The 14,929-nt window shown below is 38.0% G+C and overlaps 1 protein-coding gene across 2 annotated transcripts in view; it reads left to right on the forward strand.

The window, feature by feature from the left end:
• KLHL14 (kelch like family member 14) overlaps nt 1–14,929 on the forward strand; it is an 84,440-nt gene that overhangs the window by 64,318 nt on the left and 5,193 nt on the right. For both annotated transcript variants that reach the window (XM_067467433.1, XM_067467434.1), the window contains 4 exons: nt 3,566–3,644; nt 11,172–11,362; nt 11,470–11,628; nt 13,703–13,860. In XM_067467433.1, coding sequence (XP_067323534.1) covers nt 3,566–3,644; nt 11,172–11,362; nt 11,470–11,628; nt 13,703–13,860 — 587 coding nt within the window. The remainder of the gene's footprint in view (nt 1–3,565; nt 3,645–11,171; nt 11,363–11,469; nt 11,629–13,702; nt 13,861–14,929) is intronic.

Genomic DNA, 14,929 nt, shown 5'->3' on the forward strand with positions numbered 1-14,929 from the left:
AAACGACTTCATAAATGTTCTACAAAGAGAAATCAAACAATTCAACAAATGTATGAACAGAGCAAAATGAGAAAAGTATGCCTTGCAAAATTTAGAATATTGTCAAGACATTGTTGAAAAGCTTGCATATGAAGGCAGAGTTGCAGTTGTAGCAGTCTGTGTAAAAGAGATAATTATGACTGAGAAACTATAAAACAGCTTGCAGGTACACATTTTCACTTCAAAATGCCAGAAGATCCAGCTGAAATTACATATACTGCATATATTTTATTGTGAAAGGCCCATTTCAGCATCTGCACAAAAGCAAATTATATAAAAGTGTTACATCTGTTCATTTCCTTAAAAACTGAGCTAAATAAACTAATCCAGTCTAAAAGCCTGCTCTCAATAAATATTTATTTATTTACCTGGTGTTCTGGAAGAATAGAATTTTATTTCTCTATCCCTAAATTGTTGCTAAAAGAAAATTATCATTAGAACTGAAACCCACAGAAATAGTACAACAGCGCTTTCCCACATTTAAACTTCATTGACCAAAGAAATCAGGTAAAAATATCTTCTACCAGGTTTTCCTTAAGGCAGCAACAAATTCTTAAGGGTGATTTCTCATCTGTTTTTCCCAACTTGAAATCAGCTGCTTCCAGCTGTATTTCAGGGCTGAGTCAAAATTGTTTGCTGAGCATGGGGAAAAAAATCAAAGCAGCTGTGAGAGATCTGTTTGTCCTGTCTACAGAATTTTTTGAATATAAAAAATGCCTGCCAAATTGAAACAGGAGTGACCTCTTTTACCACCCACTGGTCTGGCTACGTATTTATTAAATGGAGACATTATTCCTCCAGAAACTTATTTAATTCAAGGGATGAGGTGTTACCCCTTCAAAGAAAGGACAGAGATTGAAGCAGACCTGGGAAAAGCCCTCTGACTTTAAAACACCACACAGCTGAGTAAAAATACAAGCAGTTTATTGAAGATAATTAAACAAAGCATTAGCAGGAAAAACACTCCATAGAAATAGGTAAATCCAAGTAGATAGAAAGATAAGCAGGAACAAATAATCCAGGAAATAAGCCCATCAGAGTTCATGAAAAACTAACACAGGAACTTCCAAGGTAAAACTCCAAACTTGAATCATGAAATCAAACAAGGCATAACTTGAGTCTATCCAAGGCAAGGCTACAAGGTTCAGGACATACATCTTGATTCACTTCCAATGTTGCTTCGTCTGGCTACAGATTCTGTAATTGGCACTTTTATCCCCTCATCTACTCTATATCCCAAGTGGCCAGAAAAGGATTTCTTTTCAGCCTTGACTCTGTTATCAGTTTCTCTCTCAGTCTGGCAGAACACCTGAGAGATTGGTGTGTTTGTCTGTTCTGCCTTCAAACATGCCTTCTATCTTCTAGCTCATTAATTTCTGCAGCTGGGCCAGGTGCCAAGCTTTTCTCAGGCTCAAAGTCCTGGGAATTCTCTGGTAACAATTTAGGCCCTCTTCCAGAGACTATACCATCACCCCCAAAGTCTTCAGGAACAGTCTCATCAGCAAAGACACTTTGAACAGGAATCCCATTGTCATTCTCTACATCTAAAGTACTGTCATCATTAGAAACAGCATTGTCATTCCCAACATCCAGAGTATCCTGATCATTAGACACAATCACAGGCTGAACACACTGATCAGTAGACACAATCACACGCTGAACTCCAACAATAATAAACCCACATTGTTCATCATCCATGTTGTTTCATGTAGTCATAGTATATAGATTAGTGGTTCTCAACCTGTGGGTCCCCATATCCTAACAGATGGCAAACTAGCTGGGATTTCAGAGAGTTGAAGCCAAAACACCTGTTGAGAACAGATTGAGAACCATTGATAAAGATCCCAAATTCCTAGATTGCATGATTTCTATTCACAGGAAGAGAATAAATAATTTCTCTTTTAAAAGTAGGAGGAGGAAGTTCACAAAACTGGTTTTTCCCATATTACTAGGATAATGATGATGATGATGCTTCTTGGCAGGCGGTTGGACAGGATGGCCCACAAGGTCTTTTCCAATTTGATGATGATGATGATGATGATGATGATGACGACGACAACGACAACGACAGTGATGATGGGCCATAATCCTTGATCACAATCTATGACACTATCTTATGTATATTTAATAATATACATAAGATAGTATATTGTTAAATATACATAGGGGCTAAGAAATACTATCAGTGAATTGCAAAGATGCGTAACAAGACACCTGCAAGAATATCCTAATTTGCATGAGACTCTATCATAGGTGGTATCTCAATGCACAATGGGACTGATGCATATCAGGTCCCAATGTACATTGATCACTTTGCTGGCTCCCCTAAGTAGCAATTTAACAGCAGTTTCTTATTTCGATATGGAAATTATGGAACTTCCCATATACATTTCCACTTACAAAGACATATATCCGCAATAGGATTCTGGCCATCATCATCATCATTTATATCCCACTTTTGCCGTCAATACTGATAAAGAATTTTACAGAATATTTAAACCAGAACAAATTAAAATATACCAACCCTATATATATATATATATATATATATATATATATATATATATATATAAAATTGAGCCCCCGGTGGCGCAGTGGGTTAAAGCACTGAGCTGCTGAGCTTGTTGATCGAAAGGTCACCGGTTCGATTCCGGGGAGCGGCGTGAGCTTCCGCTGTCAGCCCTAGCTTCTGCCAACCTAGCAGTTCGAAAACATGCAAATGTGAGTAGATCAATAGGTACCGCTCCGGCGGGAAGGTAACGGTGCTCCATGCAGTCATGCCGGCCACATGACCTTGGAGGTGTCTATGGACAACGCTGGCTCTTCAGCTTAGAAATGGAGATGAGCACCAACCCCCAGAGTCAGGCATGACTGGACTTAATGTAAGGGGACTACCTTTATATATATATATATATATATATATATATATATAAACAATCAGTCAAATTAAAGGCATTTTATTTCTGGAGGATTTCTTTGAATATCTTTCCTAAGGACTCATCTTCCCATTTTTATAAATGAGAGTATTGCTATGTGGAGCATTCCTTTGAACCAGACAAAGAAAATCTTACTATTCAACATCCTTGGTGGTCACTTCCCTCCTTTTTCCTCATTTTAGGAGAGGAAAAGAGGAAAAGGAAGTAGGAAACATTTGGGTGGGGGATGGAAAGTCTGCTTGACATTGCCTTTGTTGATATGTGCTATATGAATGGGATTCATCTACTAACACTGCTTTGAATAATGTTTCTAGGAGCACAACATTTTTTATCTTATTCCTTCCCTCTTATAAATGGAAACATGTTTTCATTTATGTCCAAAATCATTTACGTTCAAAATGTAAAAACCACTGTTCTAAAGTTCAGTGCTTAACTGGAGGAGGTAGAATAGAAAATATTCTTTTCCTGAAAAAAAGAGAAAAAGAAAAATATTTGAAGAGGTAGTGGGGGTTATCAAGAAGTGAAGATGCAATAAAATTGTGATTTTATTTTTGTAAAAAAAGGTAAATATAGAATTAATCTTCTTTCAGGAAAGCACAGTACAAACTTTGTCAGCCGATATGATCCTAGGTTTAACAGCTGGATACAGCTTCCACCTATGCAAGAGAGGTAAATGTTTATTCAACATTTTGTTGGAATGGTATCATGGGGAGTGATGTTGTTGTTTTCCTGGGAAGGGACAGTGGTTTCTCTTAGTTACCTCCTCCTTAAATTTGTCTTAGACAGGAAAAGCAAATTGGCATGGTGAAAAAAGGCTCCTGAGTTTCTGCCAGCCTTGTTTTATTTAGGAATTTAAAACATTTCTGTAGCCATTTTCTGTGTGTGTCTGAGGGAGAGAGAGATTGAGTGTGTGTGTGTAACCAAATGGCTAACAAAAGTTTCCTCTTCAAATCAGCAGTGATATATTTAAAAATAACATTTAAAACAAACAAATGCAAAATTAGCAAAAGGATTTATAAAATTACCTGCAGAACTTTCTGAAGGAAAATAAGAAAGAGCCTCACCCAGCAAAAGTAGGAAATTTATCCTGCGTCTTTAGGACCATAACAGTAACAGCCAGGGCCAACTAGTGAATCACTTTTGATTTTACATCTGCTTCTCTGTAAGTTGTTCCAGAGGTGTGGCAGGGGCTGAGGGAAGAAACAGACACATCGCCCCTCCAAATAAGAATTCTGTTCCACCAAATGAAATTTTATTGCAACCCCTAAATTTACAGCATTGCAATAACTTAAAACTTTTAGTTTAGCATTTAGAAATACAGTTTAGGTATCCAAAGACAAGGGTCAGGCAAGAAAAAAGGGAATGTAAATAAAGCACATATAAAAATTCCAATGTCTCAGTCTCTGCAAAAGTTCATAGGGTGGGGGGAGGCAAATTCTTATTGGAGGATTCTGTCACTTATTTCTTCTCAGATACAATCCTGCTTAGGTAGCTGGTGGATTTGCTGTTAAGAGTGGCAATAGAACCACTCCTCATTTAACTACCTCTCCTTCTAGAGCTCTGATACTACTTGGCCACACACATCCCAGGTTACATCTGTGAAATGTTGCAGGCTATGGATTTATTGCCCTAATAGTCTACTGTCACTGCTGGTACACGCTCAACTTCACATATGTTTTTTTCTAACTTCACCTAAAGTGAGAATCTTGGTTAAAGAGCCACAATTGTAGCAAGAGGGGAGTTTGAATAATTAGAAATGCACTGCTATTATGCAAATCATTATCTTAGTCTTAAGACACAGATGAATAGTATATAAAGCATTTGGGGATACCCTCTAGCTAGGACATCCATAAAAATTGAAGATGTTCAGATCATTATCCAGTTGAACAAATCTACTTGTCGCAGCCTCACTGCCTCTAACTTCAAGCAGTCAGAGTTAGTGTCCGTAAAGATTATACCATGAGTTACAGATTGGACATCCTCAGCATTTTCTTATATGCCTGTCTCATATTTAAAATATAATTTAAAATACAGAGAAGTTCAAAAATCTGTTTGAATGTTGTCTTCTAATTATCAAAATCATTTTTGTGCTGGGGCTTTATAGCAAGATAATTAAACTTAACCTCCTCAACTGAGGCTACATAACTCATAGAGTAATCAATTATTTCAATGTAGTAAGAGCCTTTGAGGATAGACAGCATTTCTGAAAACGTGATTACACATTTTAAATATATGTGAATTGTTTACTGACTAGTCATGGCTTCCTTAGAGACTTACAATTTATTAAGTCAATTGCCTCCCAAGGCAGATTTTAGCAGTTAATATTTTTAATATAGAGCTTTTATGCACTTCTGCCATTTTTCTGATAAAATATCTGTCAAGCACAATATTAATTTCCCTGTACACACCAATAAAACAAGGGTGATTGATTGATTGATTGATTGATTGATTGACTGACTGATCAATCGATCGATTAACAGCATTTATAGGCTGAGAAAGTTTTGAGGCTAGTCCATAAAAATCTTTTTAAATCAAGAAGAGTAAGCAATAAACAACAGAACAAACAAACAGCAAAAGATTATGGCTCAGCCTTGTCTTTGATCAAAGAGATTCCTCTCACCTCATCAAAAACACAGACCAATCACCTTCATCCATGAGTCAAGAGGAACCATGTATTGATTTATAGGTTCATAGGGTGATGAGCTAATCACCAAACATATGCAAGTAAATATTAGTTTAGTTCTCACAAGAAAACTTGCATTGTCACCGAGGGAGAAAAACAAAGGACAGTGGTTCAGTGGGGTAAACCACTGAGCTGCTGAACTTGCTGACAGAAAGGTCAGCGATTCAAATCCAGGGAGCGGGGTGAGCTCCCTCTCTCAGCCCCAGCTTTTGCCAACCTAGCAGTTCAAAAACATACAGACGTGAGTAAATCAATAGGTACCGCTCCTGCAGGAAAGTAATAGTGCTCCATGCAATCATGTTGGCTACATGACCTTGGAGGCGTCTATGGACAACACTGGCCCTTCTGCTTAAAAATAGAGATGAGCACCAATCCCCAGAGTTAGACATGACTAGACTTAATATCAAGGGGAAACTTTATCCTTTATCAGTTATACAGTATTTAGTGTGATTCTGTTTTGTCCTTGAGCAGTTACTTTGTATGTGTAAAGGTAAATGAGACCTAAGTTAGGCTACTGATGTTAACACAGACCTCAGCGCATTCCTTACCTATGAAGGTTCTTTGAGTGAATGTTCTATTCAGCCATGCATTTTTCCCTCTGTCTCTATAGTAGCAGCTTCTCTAGAAGTTAATGACCTGAGCTTTACATGGGTTTTCTGCGATAGTTGGTAAGCAGAATTAAATGTTAAGGTGCTGGCTGTGCTCTCTCAACTAATATAACACAAGTGTTAGGTATCTTTGCTTCTACCTGTCCCCAGTGGTGCAGTGGGCTAAACCCTTGTGCCAACAGGACTGAAGACCAATAGGTCAGAGGTTCGAATCTGGGGAGAGTGCAGAGGAGCTCCCTCTGTCAGCTCCAGCTCCCCATGCAGGGACATGAGAGGAGGCTCCCACAAGGATGATAAAACATCAAAACATACAGGTGTCCCCTGGGCAACATCTTGCAGACATCCAATTCTCTCACACCAGAAGCAACTTGGAGTTTCTCAAGTCACTCCTGATATGAAAAAAAAAATCCAGAAAGTTCTAAAAAGTTTATCCTAGAGTCTTCTCAGGTCCATCCTTAATTTGCAGAACACCAAGACAGCAGTTGTGGCTAAACCACTCTTACCTGTTTAGTAGGGATTTAACATTTCCTTTCCTGACATGTGGTAAGCCCAAATGATGTGAAAATTGGCCAGCCAGTATGGACACACATTGAGATGCCAGTTAGTTTTATTGTTCATAATAAATGAAAAGAATGAGAAACTTATGTAATTACTTTTTGTAAGAAGTACCATAATATACTATTGGATCAAAATCACTTGAGCTGACAGTGTCCCGCTCTTGGCATTTGTATGATCAGTAATAACTCTCCTAGCTATTCCATCTAAGACTGGTAATCAAACTCCAGTATTCAGGGCATAAATTCATTGCCACTGGGAATCAGAAGAGACTTTCTTTTTACTTTTCTTCTGTAACTGCATTGTAAAATTTTGCTAAGTTCATTACAGAGACTTTTCATAAGCCACTGCAAGACTTGTAGCTGGACCAATATCCTGATCCACTAGAGTAATTTGATGTAATCTCTTTTAGTAGAGATGACAGTATATTTCTAGGGACCAGATGTATGTGAGGGGATGATATCTTTTCTAAACTGAATTTTAGTGCAATATTTTAGCATGGAGGATTTTTTTTATAGCAATTAAATTTTACATTAATTAACCAGAACTCTATGGCTCAAGTATAATTTATTTAGTGGAAAGGAAAGATAGGGGAAACTTAAAATCTTTACCATTGGGAGTTTGCCCATAAAATACACATTTAATCTGAAAAATGAAGCAGACTGTTACATTTTTGCTCCAAACACTGACACTGTGTGGATAAAATCAAGAATGCATATAAGCATTACATTTGTTAGGAACTTGTGCCTAAATACAGCAAAAATTGCTAGAAAACACAGACAAAAAAAACTGGCACCAAATGTTAAACAATCTATTCATTCTTATTTTTTAAAAAACCTGAATTTTAATAGTTTACATTTTGTCCTTAAATACTTACAGCACATTGTAATGAGTCTGAGCTATTTAGTAATTGCCTTCATATGAGACTCAGGTCATGCAAGCATTAAAAGTCATATAATGCTGTCAGTTCTACATATGAAAACAAGTCAAGAACAACCCTGGTATGTGTGTTTGTGTGTGTGTGTGTGTGTGTGTGTTTCTAAGTAAATATTTACACATTCATTTGCAAGCCTTAAATATGCAATAAATGAGCCCTATAATACAACATTGCTATACTTCCTCCAGTTTGAAAAGGACTGTTCTTATTCAGGATTCGGGCCAACCACTATGTTTCATCTGTCATTCTATGAAGCCTGCTAACTCTCCCCTGTTTTTCAATACCTCCATTTGGCGGCTATCCTGACAGGGTTCTCCAAAAATGAGAAAAAATCGAATTTGGTTAGAGGGTGTGATTTGCTAAAACAGCCTTCTGCAACCTGATTCTCACCAAATGTTTTAGACTGAAACTCATAGCACAACCCCAGGGGTGGTCAAGGATAACATGACTTGTCCCAAATGCCTAGGAGACAGCCACCATATCATGGAAGGATTGAGCAAAATGCATATTTCTACTGAAAATGGGTTTTCTTCAGCTTTTTTCTCTGTATTATCCATTTTTGTGCATGCATACAGAAAAGACAAAAGGGTATTTTTAGTGTCATGTGAGAACTGCTGATAATAAATAGTGAATCCTCCTGTTATGTTTTTGAAATGAAAGTGCCTTTTGTAAGCAGTGAAGACGACTTGCACATACTATGGTATTTTCTGTCAATAATGATTCCTGGCTGAAGTCATAAATTCTCCTTACACCAAAAAAAAAATCAAAGAGGAGATAAGAAAATAAACCTGTGTTGTAGGGCAGGGTTGATAATACAAAGAAAGTTGTTCTATTTGCAGTAGTGCAGAGAGAAGAAAAAAATGATAATTGAAGAAAAAAAATCTGATGATGTGGTTCTCTTAGTAAATTGGGAACAATGACCCTTGAAGGACCATAAAGAAAGTGAATGTCAAGATAATTTATTATTGTTACATTATCTATCCCATTTTTTTTAAACTTTGTCTTACTGAGTTGTTATATCCTTCCATGGTACCATATGCTTCAAACATTAATGACTTCACCATTTAAGTCCATTCCTGGCAATAAAATCAGCTGGTGCCTTTCAAGGTAAAATTCTCCTTTTGTGTATGCTCTTTGGTATCCCTAGAAAGAATGTATTATTCTGAAAGATCAAACAAGGAACACTCAAAAATATTCCCAACTTCACAATCCAGTCACCTGGATCAGGAGCTCTCACATGCCCATTTCTACTTCCTATCTCAAGAACACTTTATTACATTACATTATGTTATATTACTTACAGTATTTTATATTCCGCCCTTCTCACTCCAAAGGGGATTCAGGGTGGATCACAGAACACATATACGGCATTCAATGCCATTATACACTGACAGGACAGACAACAGTACAGATAGAGATATATAGATTTCTCCCATCTTCGGCATCTTGGAGATTGTGCTCGAGTCCAGCCCGGGGGGGGGGGGGATGCTGTCACTCCATCCTCTGTGTCAAGGAGCCATGTTCACAGACTTCTTCCTTTTCTGATCGAATTGTCTGCATTTTCTGGTATTTCCTTGTTCTGCCATTAAAATACCTACCCGCTTAAGTGGTACATATTTATATACTCACACCTGGTTTTGATCTGTTAGGTGGGCAGTAAGCTGGGCTGAAGATCGGGTGCTCCTCTCCCCCCGACCCAGCCTTCAAACTGCCAACCTTTTGAATGGCAAGATTTATTGCAGCTGGTGGTTAGCTTGCTGTGCTAAAGCAGACATTTCTTGCAGAAATTGCTTTATATAAATTCCCTTATTTTAGTGTTTGACTGAACAGTTATTCCATTGAATTACCTGAGCTAGCACCTTAACAAGAGCAGTATTGAGGGTTCAGTAGATATGACACAAGATTCATAAGGTGTGTTCTAGACACCTTGGAGACACTGTTGGCAGGTATGACACTCAGACTGTGCATACTGTAAGAAAAGTGTCAAGGGCATCATTGTGGGGTCATAGGGTGCTAGTTCACAGTAATTTTCTGTCAAAATCTCCTCCCACTATCTTCAACTGCCATTCCTCTGTCCACTAAATGGGAAGAAGCAAGCCAGACAAAGCTCCATCCTATCTTATTTATTATGACATCTCATTTAGATGTCTGAGAGCAAATTAAGTAGTACCTTTGCAGCTGAAAAGCGGAGTATAAATATTCTAAATAAATAAATTAATCTCATTAAAATATCACCACATGGTACATTTGCATCACAACCTCTGATCTCAGCTAGTTTGGTGGCAGTCAGATGTCCATACAGTGTGCACTGAGCCGTCACAGTACCTTGATGGAGTCCGCATGGCACAGTGCGGCTGAACCAAGACGTAAACAGTCACAACGATTTTCATAGTTATTGTGTATTCCCTGGGCTCAGGCAGGCCATGGACACGGAATAGCATTCCCTCCTCCCTGTCCTCCTCATCATTGCTGGTTGGTGTAACATGGTTCATGTCAGTTGCAAGTCACCTTGAGTGGTTCTGTCCTCAGCAATGAGGTGATTGAAGAAAGGGGGGAGAGGAAGAGGAGGCAATTCTTCTTCTTCTCTCCTCCCCCCCCCCCCCACTCCCCTGTGTCACTCTGGTGTCCCAGCTGACATCACTCCAGGTGATGGGTGACAGACACAAGCCATATCTGGCCCATTGGCTGCCATAACCAAAAGAAAAGGAGGGACAGTATGGGTGATCATTCAGGAACACTGAACCAGGATTGATGCTGCTGGATGGCAGCCAGAAGGAGGATCATAATCTAAACCATCTTAGAACCAATCCACCATTCGGCACTCTGGATCAGCCCTGGATTAGTGGTCAGGTAGATCCACCTTCAGTTCTCTTCATCAGATGCAACACTATATTCTCCACACAATAGATCATTACACAAATCCATATTAGCTTCCCCTTTAGTTATCTTTTCTCTTAGCTAAACAGGTCAGCATGTTCCAGCTTTCTTCACAGGGGAGTTGCTGTTTCCCCCTGATCAGTGTGGCTATGCTTCTCTGCATTTTTTCCAGCTGTGCCATATGTTTTTTTAGATGTGGCAATCAGAATTGAACACAACACTCCAAGTGTGGTTGCACCAAAGATTTATGCCACCTTATGCTTTACAGTATTATTTTATTTTTATTCCTTTCTTTAATGTCCTCTTCTTAATTAAGGAATTGGAATGGAAGGCTCCATAATCATGACAAAGGAGCAGTTTTTAGAACTGAGATGATAACCAAGGGTAAGGAGAAGATAGGGGTACAAGAAGTTCAGCAGGGAGGAGATTGTTTGGTGAGCAAATGTTATTAGAACAGCAGCTGATACATTCTGTAAGAATTAATTAATTCTAGTCTTTATAAACTAACTGCTCTGTTTGTTTGTTTTTTTCCCTAGGAGGGCTAGTTTTTATGCCTGTCGGCTTGACAAAAATTTGTATGTGATTGGTGGAAGGAATGAAACTGGCTATTTATCAAGTGTAGAGTGCTATAATTTAGAAACAAATGAATGGCGTTATGTATCTTCCCTACCACAACCCTTGGCAGCACATGCAGGAGCTGTACATAATGGCAAGATTTATATTTCAGGTCAGTATAATCTTCTTGATCTCAAAAGAAAATTCTGTGTAAAAAAATTGTGCATTTTTAATGGCTGTATCCTCATTTTGACTAATTCAGATATATTTGTTTTGTAGGTGGTGTCCACAATGGTGAATATGTTCCCTGGCTGTATTGCTATGATCCTGTAATGGATGTCTGGGCTCGAAAACAAGACATGAACACAAAAAGAGCTATCCATGCATTGGCTGTAATGAATGATCGGCTGTACGCAATTGGAGGAAATCATTTGAAAGGTCACATTTTTATTAGCAAAACAATATTGTACCCTATATTTTGATAGAAGCTATTCGTGTTCTATTAGTTATAGTTAACTGTGTTACAAACCCATCACATAATGTAACATGAGACTTGAACCAGCTTTAGTAAAAAAAGAAAAAAGAAAAGAAAATATAACCATCCATTAAATGAATGAATAATGAATGCTTTGGATAATAAAAACAGGAACTTCCATTATTCAGAACCATAGACAATTTGTCATCACTATGAATTCACTGTAACAAACAGATTATTTTTGACCTGAATTGCTAGCACTATTTGCTTCCGTAAATCATTTCCCAAGATGAGAAGCTGGAAAAGAAACTATACTTGGGTTCCATAGAGAAACAATTCTTAGATATCAGAAGAAAAATATTAATCAAAAACCTACAACGGGCATGTATAACATTGTACCATTGAAATCCCCATTGCCCTTAAAAATTACCCCTCTTTCTCTCAGAGGCCCTTTCGGCACTGCCATATACAATCCATATCATTTGCTTTGAACTGAATTATATGGCAGTGTAGACTCATGTCCATTCTACACTTCCATATAATTCGGATTATCAAAGCAGAGTCTACACTGCCATATAATCCAGTTCAAAGCCGATAATATGGATTTTATATGTTAGTGTAGAAAGGGCTCTCAGTTTTGTGGGGGGTTTGTTTTGTGGATTTTTGTGGGGGGGTTGTGTTGTTGTTTTTTTCCCACTGCAATGTAAGGAATGACATTTCTTTTATATCCAAGCAGTCAGTTCACAATAAAGATCTTAGACTGATTGGAATTGGGAAGCTCGATCTCACAGGGTGAAAGCAGCCAATGATAGATCCAACCTCTAATTTCCTCCTGTTCTTTACTTCCAATTACAAGAAGAATGTCACCTCCTTGCTCCCATAAGAATTTTCAAAGCATCAGGCAGTGGCAGAGGCAACTTTTAAAATTTCATTTTCAACTGCTGAGGATGAAAGGATAACACTTCCCCTATTTCCTCTTCCTTCAGTAAGGCTTTTGAAAATACTCCCTTAATGCAGTCTCCTAATTGTAGCAAATGATGGACTAGGAAAAGAGGGAGACTGCATTATAAGGTGGATCAACTCAATCAAGGAAGCCATGCTCCTGAGTCTAAAAGACCTGAGCAAGGTTGTTGATGATATGGTGCTTTGGAGGTCTTGCTCTCATTCGTAGGATTGCCATAAGTTGAAGTTGACATGATGACAGTTGAAAAACAGTATACACTGTTGGGGCACTGAATTTGTTCGTTTATTTGTTCATTCAGTCATAGCATTGTTTTGTCTTCTCTACAAGGCCATACAAATGAAGACAAAAGATAGTTATTTATCCTGACCAAAATATATATAATATAATTATAATGTCTATCAAGTTCTCGTGTGCCCCAGAGGGTAGAATCAAGTTTGATAGTTTAAAATTACAAGAGGGTAAATTCTGATTGAAAATTGGAAGGAACGTCTTAATGATATAAGTTGTTTGGCAATAGAACCAATAGTCTGGAGAGATGCTGAGGCTGTCTTCTCCGGATGTCTTCAAAAAACTATCTCCTGGAGATGCTTCTCCTGGATATCCTGCATTGAGCAGTGGGGTTGGACTTGGTACCCCATGAGGCTCCTGGATCTCTATAATTTTTCTGTGATTCTTCTGACTTAATTAAACAAATGAAAGCTCTGTGATAGGTATTAACTTTTCCAGTTTGAGTACTGATGTACAGCATTACCTTCCAGTGCACTATGCCCTCAAACCTACTAGATTAAAATTCTTATCAATGTTGTTACATTAACACAGTACACATTAATTATCTGAAAGCTGTTTAAAACCAGTGTTACATTTTTATCAATATAGTAAAGCAAAGTTATTTGAGTTCCGTACAATAAGCCACAATCATTGATTGGTTTAATGTAATTTAGAAAGGCAAAAATTCTGCTTTTTAGGGTAGAACCTTTTTAGAAGTATAAAATTGTCATAATACAGTGTCTTTTTATAATGCCCATTCTCTTAAACTTAAGAGATTCACATTATTTTATGAACATGTAATGCAGGGTTTTCACACCTTGATGTCATGCTTGTGGAATGCTATGACCCAAAAGGAGACCAATGGAATATTTTGCAGACTCCTATTTTAGAGGGTCGCAGTGGTCCTGGATGTGCAGTCCTTGATGACAGCATTTACCTTGTTGGAGGCTACAGTTGGAGTATGGTAAGTATGTCTAAAAATTGCAAACCCGTGGTCTTCTAACTTTATATCTTGTAGAAATATACTTATATGAATAAATTGTTGTCAGAATTTTTAAGGTAGGCAATGTTACAGATTGAGTATCCCTTATCTGATATGCTTGGGACCAGAAGGGTTTTGGATTTAAGTCTAAGCACAGAAAATCGGCCAGTACTCAATACTATGAAAGTTGTATTTTGGAGAGACAACAAATAGTCTTTGGCAGAGAAGGCTAAAGTCTTTAGGAGGAGCTTGAAGATGTGGTTGTTCCAGTGTGCCTTCCCAGAATAATGATCCCATAGCACTTTGTCGTCCAAAGCACTTTACACTTTACACAGACAGCTTAGATGTGTATTTGTCCCTCTACATTTGTTATCTCTAGGAATCTCTAGGTCCTCCAATGTGAAGCTATGGTCAACTTCTTTCAGTTATGCTGGAGGACCTAGACACATCTAGAACAAGGGTCTTCAAACTTTTAAAGTAGGGGGCCAATTCACAATTCCTCAGAGTGTTGGGGGGGGGGCAAATTATAATTTGGAAAAAAATGAACTGATTTCTATACACACTGCACATATCTATAATTTAAAAAATGAAAGGCAAAACAATATTTAAAATGAAGAACAATTTTCACCAACATGAACTTACCCATCTTTCAATGGGAAGTGTGGGCCTATTTTTGGATGATGAAATAGTCAAGATAATTAGGATTGTTGTTGTGTGCCTTCAAGTACTTTCAGACATAGGGCAAACCTAAGTCTAAAGTTTAGGGCAGGGGCCAGATAAATGACCTTGAAGGGCCGCATCTGGCCCACAGACCTTAGTTTGGGGACACCTGATCTAGAAAGAACAACTCTTTAGAAATCTCTAGGTCAGCTTCTAGTGGAAATGCTGGGAGACGATGCATTTCTAAAGAGGTTTTCTCTCAGATAAAAAAAAACCTCACCAATTCATTATTCAGAATTTTCTTTTCCACTGAGGTCTTGAGCCCCTATCCCCCATTGAATGAGGAAGGCTGACTGTAAAATCTAAACACCTGAAGTATAAAGTAATTTTT

This window comes from Anolis sagrei, chromosome 4, assembly GCF_037176765.1.
Source record: "Anolis sagrei isolate rAnoSag1 chromosome 4, rAnoSag1.mat, whole genome shotgun sequence".
NCBI classification, from domain to species: Eukaryota; Metazoa; Chordata; class Lepidosauria; order Squamata; family Dactyloidae; genus Anolis; species Anolis sagrei.